Source organism: Haliotis rufescens, unplaced genomic scaffold (assembly GCF_023055435.1).
Source record: "Haliotis rufescens isolate VD_foot unplaced genomic scaffold, xgHalRufe1.0.p SCAF_10, whole genome shotgun sequence".
In the NCBI taxonomy this organism is placed as follows: domain Eukaryota; kingdom Metazoa; phylum Mollusca; class Gastropoda; order Lepetellida; family Haliotidae; genus Haliotis; species Haliotis rufescens.
In genome coordinates, this window is record NW_025963780.1 from 40,000,271 (window position 1) to 40,019,127 (window position 18,857).

Genomic DNA, 18,857 nt, shown 5'->3' on the forward strand with positions numbered 1-18,857 from the left:
GGGGTTCGATCCCCAGCCGCGTCATACCAAAAGACGTTAAAAGATGGTACTTGTTGTTACCCTGTCCGGCGCTCGGCATTAAAGGGCTAAAACAAGGACTATTCGGCTCGGAGTCAGTTTACTGTGTCTGAGTGGGGTATTCATGTTAAAACTGCGGCATGGTATCTCAGTGAGCTAGCACTATAAATCGGCATCAGTCCGGACTAGTACAAGCAGCCACACACACACACATACACGTGCATGCACGTCGCTATATGAGTGCAATAATCTTGGACGCGACGTTAAACCCCATTTCACCTCACCTCACCTCACCTCACCTCACCAGAACAAGGACAGTATGGGTCCCTCAGACACAGTACGCTGACTCCGCTCGACCAGTCCTGTTTTAGCCCCAGGCAGGGTACCAACAAGTACCATTTTTCTACGTGTTTTGTCATCATGCGATCGGGAATCGAACCACCGACCTTCCTCTCTCCGATAGACGCTCTACCTCTAGACCAAGGAGGCTAGTTCTCTATGTTGACAGAAAGAGAAGGGAGTTCCATCAAAACATACATTATCAATTGGTATTTGGAAAAAGCGCCTGTCCATCTATTTATTATAAACGGGCACTTGTTGCAATTTATCCTACCAATTTTTGTTTCAGGCGATGTATGACAGAAGCTGTGGATCTAATAATGTGTGCAACTCCGACATTAACCTGATGGCTGTGGCCAGGTACTCGCAGAACGACCGCTACCTGGTGATGGACGACTCGCCCGTGTTTGAGATCGAGGTTGACCTCTATAACACCGGCGAGACAGCGTATCTCACAGTCGTGACCTTGACCTTCCCCGACAGTATCAGCTTCAGCCGAGTCAGGAGGTGAGGTGTGGTCTAGTTACCACGGAACCAGTTCAGTCTGTTTTAGCCTCAGTGACGAGTAAGGGGCCGTCCTTTTGATATCCGGTGAGGTGTGGCGGGCAGGGGAGGGGAAGAGAATTGGGCCTTCTTTTCTTTTTTCATAATCTCTTCCCAAAAGTGATGAGGACAAAGTAATTTGACATCGAGGTTTTTCTTCCTTACCGAAATCACAAGACACTAGACATGTTTGATTCCTATTTTATGTCAAAACGAAACCTAAAATAATATTTCCAAAATTCTCAGCCCCAAAACAATTTATTAAGTGTTCGTTTAAGTCCAAAGCATGTGTTCAATTGTAATGACGGACGTTTTCATCTGGTTTGTCATTGCTATAGGGTAATGGGAAAGAATGACGTCACGTGCCTCTCTCAGAACGAGGCTGATACCGTGAATGACACCGCCAGAATAGAGTGTGATATTGAGAGCCCTCTGGAGAAGAACGAAGAGGTGATCTTTAGTATCAGGTTCTATTCGCCTATGTTCCATCACGACGACCTTGAGAACTACAACTTCACCGTCGTTGCGACGACAGCCAGCGAGGACGAGGACTGGGAGAACAACCGGGTCAATGTCATGGTCCCTGTCAGGATGGAGAGCAAGGTCAAGATATCAGAGTGAGTATGTTAGTTTGTTTAACACCGCACTCAGCTGTATACCATCTATGTGAAAGCTGTCTGTAAATAATCGAGTCTGGACCAGACGATCCATTGATTAGCAACTCCAGCATCGATCCACACAACTGGGATACGATGACGAACAATCAGCCATGTTAGAACCCGACCATAAGATCTTCCGATAAGCATATTAGATATACTGGGGACCTATTTGTGTGAATGTTTGTATTGTGTGAAGTTCGTGGTGCGCGTCATGGGAGAGAGCAAGTCAAGATATCAGAGTGAATGTGTGTAAATGTGTGTTCGTGAACGCCATGGTTGCGTGATGCGGAAGAGTAAGATATCAGATAAATGTGTGTGAATGTGTGTTCGTGAACGCCATGGTTGCCGTGATGAGGAAGAGTTAGATATCAGATAAATGTGTGTAAATGTGTGTTCGTGAACGCCATGGTTGCGTGATGCGGAAGAGTAAGATATCAGATAAATGTGTGTGAATGTGTGTTCGTGAACGCATTGGTTGTCGTGATGCAGAAGAGTAAGATATCAGATAAATGTGTGTAAATGTGTGTTCGTGAACGCCATGGTTGCCGTGATGAGGAAGAGTAACATATCAGATAAATGTGTGTGAATGTGTGTTCGTGAACGCCTCAAGGTATGTGCCATGATATAGCCCCTTCCAATACCTGCCCTCTCCCTGTCTCCTAGCGCTTCCCTGCCAGCCCAGATGCTGTTCTCTCTTGACCCCAAGATCACGGAGCCTGAATGGCAGTACGTCAAGCATGTGTACGGCGTCAAGAACTTCGGACCCAGCCTCTACCCCCGGGGACAGATCGTCATCCTCTTCCCCATGTCCGCCTACATCGCGTACGTCAATCATACGGTGAGTGGGGCAAGGGGTCGTTAACAAGTGTACCTAATTCTTACAATGAGTGAGGAATAGTCATTAGGATAATGCACGTCAGTTACACGCTGAGTAAGTAATCTTATCACTGTGACTTTCTTCTGGTCCTTGGTCGTCTCACATTAATAATCCTGGAGGAACTGTTCAATATGTGGAGGATAGTCCTTCCCGAGGCAAGAGCGTCCACCAGCCTTTTTGTGAAAGTCTTGTTTCAACCCTTGCCACACCACGCCCACTTTCCTGTGCCAAATATGATGTTGATGTGGCAAGGGTAGAAACTGGGCTTTGATATAGGCTAGTGGACACGCTTGTCTCGGTAGGATGAGGATGTCCATTATCATCGAGTGAAAGAAACAGAAACAGTGTGGCCCAAGATCCGAGCGCTACGACTGTCGTAACGCATACTTTCTATTTGACGGCTGTCGTAGAGGTATGCCTTCTAAAATGTCATTGTATTCGTCAAGTGACTTTATTGTATTGTCAAGTGACGTTATTGTATTTAAAGCGACATTATTGTATTGTCAAGTGACCTCATTGTATTGCAAAATGACGTTATTGTATTGTCAAGTGACGTTATTGTATTTAAAGCGACGTTATTGTATTATCAAGTGACCTCATTGTATTGCAAAGTGACATTATCGTATTGTCAAGTGAACTCATTGTATTGCAAAGTGACGTCATTGTATTGTCAAGTGACGTTATTTTTTTAGCGATGAGTGATTGGGATTTTATATCACCGATGTCACAATACAATCAGTAGGCCTTTCAAGAGACCATACCCTATTTCCCAGGTGGACCCCCCTATGAGCAGATGCAGATGGACCTACACCTCCATCTCTTCCGGTGGGTCCAGGACAACAGCTGGACCCACGCTGTTCGCAGCCAATGAGAGGGAAAGCTACCGTGCGGTCGAGCTGGTGAGTTGACAGACTGGACATCAAGAGCTGGACGCCGCGAGGACGGCATTCAGTACATTAAAGCTGTTTTTAGGAATGGAAATCGGGACAAGTAATTGAAATCGATATTTTAAGGAAACATTTGGAAGGGCCAACAATTTGAAGACATACCGACTTAAAACAATGCTAATCAACGAACAATACTGGTCAGAAGTAAATACCTAGGACCAGTCAAACATTCAAATATTATTTAAGTTGTGAATACTTCAGTCGGTTTGACTGGGTGTAACGTCGCCTTAAAAAACCCTGAGGGGATTCTGGTCAGAGGTCTAGAGTGACCTATGCTGGTCGTAAGAGGCAACTAAATGGAAAGGGCAGTCAGGCTCACTGACTTACATGTCATACATCTGTATTGCATGGATGGAGGCTTATGAAGTCAATCACTGGATTATCTGGTCAAGCGGCGTAAAACCATACTCATTCAACAATCATAGTGGGTCATTTGGCAGTACTAACAAGTTATGTTCAAGTCTTATAAACCCAGAGAAAATAGATTGTCCCTGAGCTTTCTTGAAAAAAATAAGTGAATTTAGTATGCTTTAGACTGTTGGGGGAAAAAAGAAATTGCCTACCACAAAATTACATTGTTGCAAGATGTGTTCCTTTAAAAACAATTCCGGCTCTATTTTGAATAAATAGGGATCTTGTTTTGTAGCTATAGCTGAAAAAAATCTATCCAGATGTAAAATCTCCTCTGAATAAACGAGGAAAGAATATGACAGGGCCTCATTGTACAAAGCAAGTTGCAGCTTGGAGCCACGACTGCCGTAGACCAATATTGAAGTGTTGGGGGGGGGGGGGGGTACTATCGCTTTGTGGAACTGGGCCCAGATTATATACTAAAAAGTGTCCCGTTTCACAATGCGATCTTAGCGCCACGACTGTCCTGAGCTTATGTTAAAGCATGGGACGATCATCTTAGTGAAGATTGCTTTGTGGAACAGGGCCCGGAAGTATTGCTTACTGCGTTGAACAACATTCATTACTTCTTGTATTAATACGGGGCACGGGTGGTCCAGTCGTCTGTAATTCGTTGTGCAGAGTAACGTCCCTAAGGCACCCCAGAAACCTATGATTGCGGGTTCGAATCCCGGTTTGCTCCGAATATATTTCAGTGCTCGGATTTCGCCATAGTGGTAAATGTCGGAGACCTGCATCACTTCGGGCTTTCCTCCCACATTTAGCAAGCACGCCATGATATAACTGGAATAGTTAAAAGCAGCGTTAAACCCAACTCACTCACTCTTGTATGATATTAGTGTAATCTTTATCTTTGCAGGTGTGTACAGAGAGCGGCTGCATCAACATCACCTGCCCTATAAAGTCTCTGGGTGTGGATGAACAGTTTTTTATCACCATCAACTACAAGGTCAAAGTATCCATACTGAAAGACCTTGAGGTGAATATACACGTTGCACTTTGTCATTTCTCTCTCTCTCTCTCTCTCTCTCTCTCTCTCTCTCTCTCTCTCTCTCTCTCTCTCGCTCTCTCTCCTGACTTCTTATCTCTCTATTTCTCTTTCTCCCCTCTCTTGCCCCCACATTCTGCTCCCCCTCTCCCCCAACCTCATGGCCTTGTGTCGTCTCTTCTTACTAAGGGACATGGCCAAGAGAGGTGATGTGGTAAATTTAATTCAAGTTTACTTTTACATATGTGTAACCTACAAAAACAAATAAACAACATGAAATCATTATTCATCCCAATCCAGTTATTTTTCAAAAAGCTTTCATTACATGTGTGTTCCAGGTGAAGAGGGAGTTGCGCATCATCTCAAGTGCTGAACTGTTCGAGCCCTATTCCGACAAGTTTATATCTCTCAGCAAGGACAAGAACGCTACAGTAAGTAAAACATGGACACTTACATGTACTTACATACAAGATCCCGGTTGGAATAGGTCTTCGGCAACCCATGCTTGTCCTAAGAGGCGACTAACGGAATCGGATGGTCAGGACTTATTTGATGAATGTCATCCTACCACAATTGCGTGGATCGATGCTCATGATGTCAATCACTGGATTGTCTGGTCCAGATTATTTCGATTATTTACAGACCGCCATCATATAGCTGGAATATACCTGAGTGCAGCGTTAAACAACAAACTAACAAAACCCTACCAACAGGACCGTCTGCGTAGTCATGTGTTCCGATGATAATTGCTATTTGTTCCTGTGAATTTATATTTTATCACTAAAAATATCCATATATCAGCCTTGACACAATCTATTTCATTACTTCTTTTCAGGCTACGACATATATTAACGCAGAGAGGGTCGGTAAAAAAGGATTCAAAATCTGGATTTTAGCCGTCAGCATTGTCAGCGGTCTTCTTCTATTGTATCTACTGGGGATCATTCTCTGGAAGGTTAGTAGCGGGCTTGAGTGAGTGAGCGATGAGTGATTTAACGTGTTAGCGACTGTCACTTTTCAATATGGGAATCCAAATAGTAACGCAGTTTTCCAACTTTGCATGAGTCCATGCATTTTATCGAGATATTTTAATCAGCTACAGCTGTAAAACCAGATAGTTTGTTATTTAAAACTATACGGTAATTTTTGCGGCCGTATGTAAAACCAGATAGTTTGTTATTTAAAACTATACGGTAATTTTTGCGGCTGTATGTGACCTCCCCCACCCCCCACCCCATCAACACACACACACACCACCACCACCCCATCAACCCACCGAGGTGAGGTGACGTTCGGAGCGGATGAATTTGTTACGTCGCATCAAGCATGGACGGGCAATGTGACGTTGAGGCAGACGTTGATTTTCATACTTCACATTTGAAATATATGTTGATATGCTTGAAATTAGGGATTTATTTTCTATTTTTTTGCAGTGTGGATTTTTCCGAAGAAGGAAACGAGAGGAGTTGCAAAAACTTATCCAGACGTCGGAATCGGAAAAAGAGGCATTGAACACGGTTAACCTACCGGGTCATGACCCCGTTAATGACGTCATGGTACTTCCGGCGAATAATCATTTCACCCCTGCGCACGAAGATGTAAATTTCAACAATAATCTGAATAACCACTGGCCGCCGCCACACCCAGCGTTCAGCAATGACACATACTTAGAACCCATCAACATGAAGTCATAGGGGACCAGGACTGAATGCATCACGTCATCTTGAAATGCTCATAGGTGCAAAACGGAGACCGTCCAATCTTGGAAGAGTTCGTCGGTTGGGGAGGACTTTATGGTGCTTTTGAACGCTTCCACACAAAGGGACGAGAGCGGGAACGAATTAGACTACAAGAACGAGTAAAGTGTAAAGTGCAGGAGTCTCTGATGGCGTCCGTTTTTGTCATGACGTCACAGCCACGTGACTATTCTGCCATTGACTTGACAATCGTAATGCTGGAGTGGCTTTAGAAGGATTTCTTTCACAAAACAAGTTAACCAGCTTACACGTTGATTCAGATGTATTTGTTCCAAGTGAAAATGCGACACCAGTGCAATTATTTATGAGATTGAGCCTATATGAAATTGTTGCCTGTTCACTTAGATTCAACAAACTATTATCCAGATCGAGGTGACCATTAATTAATTCTCTTCGAACAAATGTACAAATGAACAGAATAGTAATTTGGAGTTGTCCGAAAATTCCGGCCCGGGCGAGTACTGTTAGAAATGACAAAAATTGTTGGAACGTTAGTGTGTCCTTATACATCGTTAATCCGGACAGTTCTACGTTCGTAGCGTCTGGACTAAAGAGGTTTCACTATATACAAAACAGTAAGAAAACATTATATCTTAACAAGTTATTTTTGGCTTGACTAAGATCTATACATAGTCCGATCAAAATCGCGTTACGAAATCGACAGCTGGTTCGTGAACTGACGTGCATATTTCGGTCAAATTGCAGGATTTGCAAAGCATGTGTACCGTTAACTTAGAGTCAACAGTTATTTTCCAAATCTGTCCATGTTTTTAATCAAGGTGTTCACATGATTTGATGCACTTCGCGTAGTAAGGAGGGACATAGAAGGGACATAACTTGTAATAGCCACGATCAAGCCCAGAAATCCAGCCTAGCTCGGCATGGTTGGAAACTGGACTTTTTACAACTCCCTTGCCTCGGGAAGATGATGCCATGCAGAATTACCATGTCTTGTCATTATAATATATAGGGCATTTGGAGGTATTCCTTAAACATTATCGCTCACACTTTTAGACTTATTTTTCTATCAATCGGCCCCAGGGACGTGTAGCACTGACAGGGTGTTTTCGTTTTTTGGTGTATTTTTGGCAATGTGCTGATGTGACAAAGTGAAATAGCATGTTTTTAAACATTTATAATTCCTGTCAATTCGAGTCAAGTAGTCTGACAGTTAAAGCATTCGCCTGTCACGCCATGTACCCGGATTCGATTCCCCTCATGTGTACAATATGCGAAAGCAATCTGGTGTCTCCGTCGTGATACTGCGAAAAGCGGCGTAAAATCCTCACTCACAAACTCATAATATCGAGAGTTTGTGTTTGGAGATTTCACACATATATTTAGTGTATACGTAGGAATATATTATCCATTTTTATGCGGAAAACATGTTTGTACTTCAATAATATTGGTATCCTGGCAGTGCGACAATTCCCAGCGTCACCACCCATTAATCATCTGTCCATCGTTGTTGCGTGGGATCCCTAATATATAACATTACCACATACCGAGATGAAGGATTCCATTAATTGTCCATCTGAAGCTGGTTTCATGGTTAAACGAAACCACTTGTAAATATCACCGTATTGAGTTCGAAAACAATGAATAACTGCGGAAATAATTATTTTCAAACATTTTTGTGTGCGAAAGTTGTGACAGTCATCTAATTGTATTGTTTTATTTGTCCATATTGTATTTAGCTACTGTTTTAATTGGTTTCTTTGTTATCTAGACATATACAGGTTATTATTTATTTCAGGTACATAGTCACAACATTATCGTAAAATACAACCTTCGGATCTATTTAGATCTTGGAGTTGAATTGATTTTAAGGATATACAATCCCGACCATCTTGTAATTCAAATGCTTTCGACTTGATTGAAATTGTTATGCAAAATTAAGCAGAAAAGCATACTGATTTTAGAATAAAATAGCAATTTCAAACAGTTAACTTTGAAATTATTAACCTAAGGTCCGTTCTACAAAACTATCCTAACCATAAAACGATCTTAACTCCCATACTTTAACATTGACGTCCGACACTTTATGGAAGGGGCGGTCGGGTAGCCACCTGGTTATAGGTTTCGCTCGTCACGCCGACGACCCGGGTTCGATGCCCGACATGGATACAATGTGTGAAGCCCATTTCTGGTGTCCCCTGCCGTGATTTTGCTGGAATATTGCTAAAAGCGGTGTTAAACCAACTCACTCACTCTCTTTGTGGAACGTAACCCGGATGTATAACGGACTGATTCAGGGAAATGATTAAGTCGACCAAAATGAACACAAAAGTATTGATAAGTCGAAATAGATTCTTTAATACGAAGTAACAGTATTCACCCGACAGAATCCGGATCGTTCTCTAATTCTCCAATATCGGCACTATGCATGTGTCAACTACGGATTTCGCGAGTTAAAGATGTTTCAAGTATAAATGTCTATGTACCACGTGACGACCCTGCTACGCTTTGTGTCAGTAGCAAAGACATGTCCCTCGCTGTGTTGTTTTATAATACGTGCTGTTATTTCATAAATCACTGTTTGATCATCCTCCATTAACCAGGGTATTTATCTCCATTACGATAAGTACCCTAAAGCTGTTCGCCGCCATAGCTTTGCTTCGGAAGTGGCGTCACCATCTCTTATCACCAATAAGAGTTTCTTTCGCTCAAAAGTGTGATTTGATTGGACGGCTATTTTTAGTGCCCAGTCAATCAAACCTGATTCAAAACGATGTTATGGTATAAAATGGATGGACGTATTATTTATCATAATAGAATGTAGACATAGTACACTGTATACTCGAGGATGTTATATGATGGGTATATGGGACTTTGAATGTTTAATTGAGCGAGTGTGTGAACGTTATTCAGAAAGTATATTTGTACATGCCATGCTTTATGAGGACTGAGAATGGAGGTGATGTTTCAAGAGCTATTATTTATTTATATCATGTTGCATAATGACGATCCGGAACACATTGATACATACGGATTAATTCTATCTATCGTTTGTAAAATCAGTCTTCCTTTCGGAAATGAAAGTATTAAAGAAACAAACATTGACACGGATATTAGCCCTGCGCATGAAACAAGAGAAAACAGTCTAGCCGACTCTTTTACAATGAAACCTTGTTAATCTGGACCCCCTTTCTCGCTTCTCGGTTTATAACTGTTAGAGGCGTCTAGGTCAATAACTGTTAGAGGCGTCTAGGTCAATTAACTGGTTGAGGCGTCTAGGTCAATAACTGTTAGAGGCGTCTAGGTCAATAACTGTTATAGGCGTCTAGGTCAATAACTGGTTGAGGCGTCTAGGTCAATAACTGTTGTAGGCGTCAAGGCCAACAACAGTTAGAGGCGTCTACGGCAATAATTGTTAGAGACGTTTTGGTCAATAACTGTAAGATACGTCTAGGTCAATAACTGTTTGAGACGTCCAGGTCAATAACTGGTTGAGGTGTCTAGGTCAATAACTGGTTGAGGCGTCCAGGTCAATAACTGTTATAGGCGTCAAGGCCAACAACAGTTAGAGGCGTCTACGGCAATAATTGTTAGAGACGTTTTGGTCAATAACTGTAAGATACGTCTAGGTCAATAACTGTTTGAGACGTCCAGGTCAATAACTGGTTGAGGTGTCTAGGTCAATAACTGGTTGAGATGTCTAGGTCAATAACTCTTAGAGGCCTCTAGGTTATAACTGTTAGAGGTCACTTGTACTGGGAACTGTCACGTCAGGAATACAAGGTTTCATTGTGTATGGATGTGATGTGAATATTAATAGATACTTTCCTGCTGCAATGTTAAATCTTGCTATACAGGTAGTCTTAATAGTACTGATCTCAAAAGTGCGGGGTCGAAATAAATTTTAAATAGTATTCTTATACAGCCATTGTGGATACACAATGTACTGATTTGACTCATTCTTGCATTGATAATTATGATTCAATATTATGAGAACAACGACCTCACCTGAAGCTCTTTACTAGGCTAGCTCTCCAAAAAATGCGAACTAGGCTCCGGCTCTGGGCCCCGTTCCACAAAGCGATCCTAGCGCTACGACCATCGTAAACCAGTGTTAAAGTATGAGAGCCACGATCACTTTACCGCTAAGATGGCTTTGTGGAACGGGGTCCTGGTCTTCATAGAAAGTCTGGGTGATATCCTTTCTTTCTCTTGGATTTCAAATTTATGACGTATGTATAATTAAAGATAATGATTGGCCTAGTTACGCAGGGACTCTTTCTCCGGTCCACGCGTAAAACTGATATCAACAAGGACTTGGCCTAGACTGGGAAAGGGCCCACCCAATACCTTAGGGCGCAGTTCCCCGAGCCTGGTTTCATGGCTAGGCTGCGCTTGCGCTCTGTGTAGGGCAAGCGCAGCCTATTCCGGGAACCATTCTGCAGTTCCCTTTGAAACAAGATGGGCAGAAAACCGGATGTAGATTCTAATTTAACCGGATATAGATTTTAAATAAATTAAACCAGACGAGTGTTCTACGAGAACCGGATATTACTCGGCTAGTGAAATGAGTCGTGACTTGTGACTGTTTTACTCTGCGATGTCTTGAGTAACACACAGAATCCATTAATGCCGGAATGTGGGACATCTGGTCACCACATTGTACCATGAAGTTGTGCCAAATGTGTCTTTTATTCCCTATATGTATATATTTGAAATATTTGTAATATAAACATTTTGTATTTTGAACCATGCGTACATGCTCCGCTGTTGTGTCAGACTCTCACATGAATTGTTCATATTTTTGAAGGTTTTACTATAAATGACCACGTTTCTGTAATGATATTACAATCGTATTATGCATGTATTATTGTGACGTAATGTTGAGGTGAAATGGGGTTTAACGTCGCGTTCAAGATTATTGCACCTATATAGCGACGTGCATGCACGTGTGTGGGTGGGTGCTTGTCCAGTGCGGACAAAGGCTGGTTTTATAGTGCTATCTCACTGAGATACCATGCCGCAGTTTAACATGAATACGCCACTCAAACACAGGATACTGACTCCGAGCCGACCAGTCCTTGTTCATAGATGTTCTATCCCCCTTTAATGCCGAGCGCCAGGCACGGAAACAACAAGCACTATCTTAACGTATTTTGGCATGACGCGGCTGGGGATCGAATCCTGACTTTCCCCTATGAGGTAATAACATGTTTGTTGAGACCAGAGTGAAAACTATATACGGTGCTGTATATTTTGATAAAAAGAATATGTGTGGTTCACAAGCACAAGCTATATAGTTATCATAGCGGAAATAGCCGAAGAAAGGGGAGTGAGATCCAAGTCCAACTCATCGTGCCATTCCGGAGCTACGGGATGAAGAGGTTGTGAGTTAGCTTTGATTGTAATTACACCTTTAAGTCATGTTCAAACATCGCAAGTTCCCGACATGGCTGGGTGTGGGGTATGTATTATATACACCTGGATACAGAGAAGCACCACCCCGTTTCTTTTATGTTGTATCTTGTACTGCCTTGTATCTTTTACAAATATCTACATATGAAATTGGTCATATTTTGCAAAATGTCTAATGAACCGACTATTTTGATATTCTAGAGGAGGAGAGCTGGGATTTTGAATGGAGAACATTTTCTTCAACTACAGCTGCAAAACCAGATTTCTTTTTAAAAACACAATTAAAACTATGGGCCTAAATTTGTTTTCCTGAAAACACATTGCAACAATGTACTTTTTTGTGGCAGACATTATTTTACTGAAGTAAAATATCTTTTTAAAGAAATGTCGGGGTAATTAATTTTTATGGATAAAATCCCAGCCAAAAATGTAAGGAAAGATCATGAAAACCGGAACGTGACAATTTAATTAATTGTTTAGAAGTCGGTAGAGAATGAAGACATGAAATGTTTATGTATAACAACTTTTCTATACGTTTTCCGCGTCTGAGGTACCAGTTTCCTTTTAAAAGGTAAATGACAGTCCGAATTAATCCCCAGCAACCCATGCTTGCCATAAGAGGCGACTAACGGGATCGGGTGGTGAAGCTCGCTGACTTGGTTGAGGCATGTCCTCGAATACCAAATGCGTAGATCTTTGCCCACTATGTCAAACACTGGATCGTCTGGTCCAGACCGCCATCCTATAGCTGGAATATTGCTGAACGCGGCATTAAACCAAAAATATATGAATGACAGCCATTCACATGTTGAGAAGCACCGACAGGTCGTTAGAAAGAAGAAGGATATTGTCATCGATGAAAAATGTCATTCCTTCAACAGATCAGTAGTTTTATGAAGACTTTCCAGCTAATTCTGGCTGCATTGAGCTTGAATGAATGAATGTTTCATTTTGTCTTATTGCTATAAGTCAACTTTTGTCCAGGAATATGTAGCTTTTGTTTCATAGACATGTCAAATCCGTGCGTCACACTTGCATCAAAGCAATCTCATTAAAATCAGATCTCAGCTCTCGCTACCGCTAAACAAAAGATCTGAGGACATCCCATTAAGGGTCACGTCAGACCGACCTTGCGCGAACTTTGATCGACCAATGGAATGACCAATCAGAAGGCAGCTTTCTCGTGCTTTACGGCACTAATTTCAAATTGGCGACTACGCTTCGAAACATATTTTGACAAATTCTCGATTACAAATTTGAAACCTAAACAAAAGAACATTCTGGAATGACTAATAGATAGTCTAGATTGTATGGATTCAGTTGTTAAACTCGTAACTATCGTTCGGAGTTAAAGTTTTCGAGGTTGCATGACTAGAAATCACATTCCAACTGTCAGTTTCATAATCTGATAAGCGATGCTCTGATTGGTCGGATGAAGGTCGTTCTGACGTGACCCCTAATGGGATGTCCTCAGATCGTGGTTTAGCGGTAGTGAGAACTGAGGTCTGATTTTAATGAGATTGGCATCAAAGTTATTTGTCATCCATCGCGACGCTTTCAATCTGAGTTGAAACGTAAGCATAAACCACTGCCATCATCTATTTTTTAAGTGTATTATATGGACATTTTATTTGATCTATTATTTTACATAAACACATTGTCTCCATTATTTTATTTGTCAATAAACAAATACCAAATATTCTCATTGAATACACTTGTGTTTTTGTGTGTGCGACTGTATAACACTATGTGGGCGATGTGGAAGCCAAGTGGTTAAAGCGTTTGCTCGTCACGTCAAAGGCAAGGTTTCGATTCCTAACATGGGTACAATGTGTGAAGCACATTTCTGGTGTCCCCCGCCGTGATATTGTTGGAATAGTGGTAAAAGCATACTCATTCACTGTGACAGACTACGTGAGTTATTCTTCATTAACGCTGGTTGACACGGGTTGAATCTGAGTCAGTTGACTCAGGTCACTCAAACTATAACAGTCGAATGACAAACACAATTTAGACCGGGGGGTATTTAATGACAACTCCTAACAGTGTATGCCTCGTGAACCCCATCGCGTTAGTTTACACTACTTTGGTTTGGTTTGGTTTGTTGTTTTACGCCGCACTCAGCAATATTACAGCTATATGACGGCGGTCTGTAAATAATCGAGTCTGGACCAGACAATCAAGTGATTGATATCATGAGCATCGATCCACGCAAATTGGGACCGATGACATGCATCAACCAAGTCAGCGAGCCTGACCACCCGATCCCGTTAGTCGCCTTTAACGACAGGCATAGTCGCCTTTTACGGCAAGCATGGATTGCTGAAGACCTGTTCTACCCCCGGATCTTCACACACTACTAGTGGTGTTAAGAGCTTGTGGGCCGAGTAACTGTTTTTTCTCTCAACTACTCGCCCTGACAATGATAACGGTGGTGTGTAAATAATCGAGTCAGGGCCAGAGAATCCAGTGATTGACATCATAGGCATCGATCTACGCAATTGGGATCGATGACATGCATCAACCAAGTCAGCGAGCTTGACCACCTAATCCCGTTAGGCGTTTCTTACGACAAGCATAGTCGCTTATACTGGTTGCTGAAGACCTATTCTACCCCGGATCTTCACGGGCCGCCTTGGATGCTGTAACCCTGATCAAACACCCTAAGAGTAAGGTGAGGTGGTGAGGTGAAATGGGGTTTAACGTCGCGTCCAAGATTATTGCACTTATATAGTGACGTGCATGCACGTGTGTGGCTGCTTGTACTAGTCCGGACTGATGCCGATTTATAGTGCTAGCACACTGAGATACTATGCCGCAGTTTAACATGAATACCCCACTCAGACACAGTATACTGACTCCGAGCCGACCAGTCCTTGTTTTAGCCCCTTAATGCCGAGCGCAAAACAGGGTAACAAGAAGTACCATCTTTTAGCGACGCGGCCGGGGATCGAACCCCGTACCTTCCGCTCTCCGGGCGGACGCTCTACCACTAGACCACGGAGGCAGTCCCTTTGAATAAGAGTCATATGACTTCGTATATAGTGAGTGAGTGAGTATGGTTTTACGCCGCGTTTAGCAATATTCATGCAATATCACGGCGGGGAACACCAGAAATGGGCTTCACACATTGTACCCATGTCGGGAATCGAACCCGGGTCTTCGACGTGACGAGCGAACGCTTTAACCACTAGGCTACCCGACCGCTCCCTTCGTATATAGAGCATGCTCGAGTGTACTTCAAAAGTGAAATGTAGACACCAAATGCTGGAGCAGCTTGCAGTATTGCTCGATATGAAGGGAAAGCTGACCGTTGGAAAGTTGAAGTCACACAGTCTTATTAATAGTATTTTTGTCACGCTGCTTTTTTCGTCACATATCTATAAATACCAGCGTGTTATGCAACACGTATATATGTAATAATGGGACACATACATTCCCTTGCTTAAACGAGTACTTACAAACTCCAAACGAAAGTAATAAACAATGGTTTCCGGTCACGTGACAACATCTGTGCCTAAATGGTCAAAAGCTGAGCTCGAGCACCTTGACAAGGACGATTTTGACGTAAGTGAATTTCAAACGAACCAGAGAACTACTTATACAAGATAACTTTTAACCAGAGGATCAACAAGACGCAAAGAAATTTTGTAGCATACCTACCTACTGATGTCATGAAGCGCGCATGTGTTTCCCAGAAGAACAAGTTGTAATTTGCATGTGGTACCTTCAGAATCAGGAATAAGAATATGGCACAATTCAGTTTAAATATTGATGTAATATTAAAGTAGAAAATAAACATATTATGAAAACAAAACTAGTAATATGCTTTCACAACGATGACTTCCTGAAACTTTTGTTATCGTTTTCTTGGAACATGGGTATAAGTTGACACAATCGTAGTGGTATACGTGATACTGTTGATATATCTAGAGTGGTATAGTTATATGTTTTCATAAGTAATCTTTTCGAAGTAAAAGCTACATTGTGGTAATATTATTTTATAATGAAGTATATCTGTGGAGACATGCAGATATTGTTTACATTGAAACCCACATGGTTTCGTGTGCGTTTGTTATGTTTAACCAAGAACCATACTTCTCTGTGAGAGTTACCTCCCTTATCAGCGAGCCTGACCACCCGATCACCTTAGTCGCCTCTTACGACAAGCATAGTCGCCTTTTACAGCAAGCCTAGGTTACTGAAGACCTATTATACCCCGGATCTTCACGGGTCTAAAGCGTTTGGTGCCACCATGAGATAATTAGAAAAAAACACACACACACACCAATACAACAACGTTTACACGGATGTATTCCGCCAAAACATATGAACACTGAATATATTAACCACTGAATAAATGCAGTTTACACAAAATCCTTTAGGGTATTTATTCCCAATTTTGTTACCTATACACGTTTTCAATACATCGATCTTTACACTTTTCGCCCTTATAATTACTATTTTACGTTTAGTTATTTTCTGTCTATATGAATACCTCCGGTATTGCGACGTCACTGAAAACCTGAATTTATACATTAATTCTAACCAATGATAATTGGCACCATTTTCTGAGAATGAAATATTAGATAGTTATATAAGAGATTTGAAAGTTTTCGGGCTTCGAAATTGTTATTATAAGTAAGTATTAACTATATTTTACGTTTGGATACTTTTATGTTGCAAGGGTTGTCTTCCATGATCACAAAGTATCATAAATCTATGAGGGTAGTTGCATTTTAAATTATTTTTAAGAGATTAGTTTTGCAAATCTCCATGTTTCTGAACAACATTAAGGCATTTCATGTACCGCAGTATTTCATTTTCACACAGAAATGTTGCTTCGTGAAAAAACTTCTGTTGCCATTTTCTACAGTCAGTTCAAACCAGTTATGATCGAATCTTTTTCCCTACACGTGATGGTGGTCGCTGCGATCGTTACATAAGTGTCGCGTGTGCTGCTTGCGGAAGCTTATTAACCTGTTCAGTACTTATGATTTCGCAGAAAGTAAAATCTTTCTTACTGTATATTGCTTAGACCATGGACCCTAAATATAGATATTTAGTTTCCATGCTTAGACTAAAAAAATTCCCTATTTTCTTGTGTATTAATAATTGTATCGTGAGATTGCTGTTGAGTAGTTTTTTTCTGATTGCATCGATCATTCGAATACAGAGTTGAAAAAATGACTACATCAACATTCAGAAAAAGTGGGATACAATTATGTGTAGTCAACGACACTATACGAAAAGAAATCCTGCGACTTGTCATATCGCCCATGAAATAGGGCCATGCATATAAAGCTCTGTACAACCCTCTTCACTTGTGTCGCTGTTGGGATAACTGAACATTGAAAGCTCTACGCATAGCGGTATCCTCTTTAGGTGGTACAATTAGATTCTTATCCACAAGGTGCGGAGCTCTACAGCGGAAGTTGTCAAACAGTATAAGCACATGGCAAAATGGCAAGTGATACAGAACCGTTCGTTGAGGAATTAAACTTCAAACACCTGACTGTGCCAGATTTTGGAAATCCGAAGGCTCAACAACACAAGGTGAACCATTTATGAAGACGCTTGATGATGTGTCTCTGTCGCTATTTGTTACATATGCATGTTCGCATTTGGACCCTTAGTTTTCGCGCACTACGATGGCGTGAAGATCAGAGAATACTAGATTGAAACAGAGACCATACACCGATTTCTTGGGTATATGGTCTTTGATTGAACAAACTACTTTCATAATTAGTATACTGTGGACTTGTTCTGAGCGATGATGATTATGTTGAGACACTTTTCACTTTGGTTGTTTAAAAATTGTTGTTGGGGGAGGGTCTGTTTATGTCATAATGAGTGAGTGAGTGACTTGGTGGAGTGAGTGAGTATGGTTTTAGCAATACCACGGCGGGGACACCAAAAATGGCCTTCACACATTGTACCTATGTCGGGAATCAAACCCAGGTGTTCAGCGTGGCGAACAAACACTTTAACCACTAGGCTACCTGACCAGCCCTTATGTCATATATGATCATCTCATAGGATCAGATAATATTTTACCCCGCTAAATTGATGTGACCGGGTGATATGAGTTTAGTGAAGTAAAGTATAGTGATGTAAACATGGAAAAGTAAATTACTTGTCATCTGAAGTTAGCTTAAGACTCTCAGGACAAGTACAGGCCTAACATTGGTCCAGAGGTACAGATCGATCTACCGATAAGAGGGAGAAAGCAAGGGAAGGAATGAGATACAGTGTGTGTGAGAGGCAAGAGAGAGAAGCTAGATTGAGAGACTGCTCCATGTGCCTCAACACACTGAAAGTTACCGAATACACTGGATATACTGTTGTGTTGTTGTGATGTAATGTGAGTGGAGAGAATTTCCTCCCTACTTTTTTTGTTTGTTTCTTTGTTTGCTGTTTAATGCCGCACTCAGCAATGTTCCAGCTATGTGACAGCGGTCTGTAAACAATCGAGTTTGGACCAAACAATCCAGCGACTGATATCATGAGCATCGATCCACGCAATTGGGATACGATGACATGCATCAACCAAGTCAGCAAGCCTGACCACCCGTTCCCGTAAGCCTTTTACGGCTAGCTTGGGTTGCTGAGGACCTATTCGAACCCGGATCTTCACAGGTTTTGAATTTAGTAAAAGTATAAACACAAATATATATATTACTATAATTCTTCGATGTTTCCCCAGTCTGCAATAATCCCAACCTGATATGGTCAGTTCTCATCAAGCTCCTCATGTGCATATGTTTACCTTTCAGCCCCTTCAGGATCTGCTGAAACCTCACATTGAGTCGTTCAACTATCTGATCCATGAAGGCCTACAAACAGCAGTCGATGTAAGTAATGCGGGGGTGGGTGGAGGGGTGGTGCAAGGTTGGTAAGGCAAATGGTGGACAAATTGGAAAGGTTGGTAAGGCAAATGGTGGA

At 41.7% G+C, this 18,857-nt stretch overlaps 2 protein-coding genes across 5 annotated transcripts in view; both read left to right on the forward strand.

The window, feature by feature from the left end:
- Positions 1-12,748, forward strand: part of LOC124142657 (integrin alpha-4-like) — a 119,687-nt gene extending 106,939 nt beyond the window's left edge. The window contains exons 15-23 of one of the 2 annotated variants that reach the window (XR_007219562.1): positions 647-864; positions 1,239-1,517; positions 2,223-2,397; positions 3,210-3,335; positions 4,654-4,773; positions 5,121-5,213; positions 5,618-5,737; positions 6,216-10,001; positions 10,177-12,748. Coding sequence is in view for 1 of the 2 variants with exons in the window: in XM_046511238.2 (XP_046367194.1) it covers positions 647-864; positions 1,239-1,517; positions 2,223-2,397; positions 3,210-3,335; positions 4,654-4,773; positions 5,121-5,213; positions 5,618-5,737; positions 6,216-6,476 (1,392 nt within the window). In the remaining variant the exon portion in view is untranslated. Of the gene's footprint in view, positions 1-646; positions 865-1,238; positions 1,518-2,222; positions 2,398-3,209; positions 3,336-4,653; positions 4,774-5,120; positions 5,214-5,617; positions 5,738-6,215 lie in introns of both variants that reach the window. The other variant, XM_046511238.2, reaches the window with a different exon arrangement.
- Positions 12,749-17,327: 4,579 nt separating this feature from the next.
- Positions 17,328-18,857, forward strand: part of LOC124142659 (DNA-directed RNA polymerase I subunit RPA2-like) — a 44,462-nt gene continuing 42,932 nt past the window's right edge. For all 3 annotated transcript variants that reach the window (XM_048390534.1, XM_048390542.1, XM_048390538.1), the window contains exons 1-2: positions 17,328-17,468; positions 18,689-18,766. In XM_048390534.1, the coding sequence (XP_048246491.1) occupies positions 17,376-17,468; positions 18,689-18,766 (171 nt within the window). In that variant the 5' untranslated portion in view covers positions 17,328-17,375. The remainder of the gene's footprint in view (positions 17,469-18,688; positions 18,767-18,857) is intronic.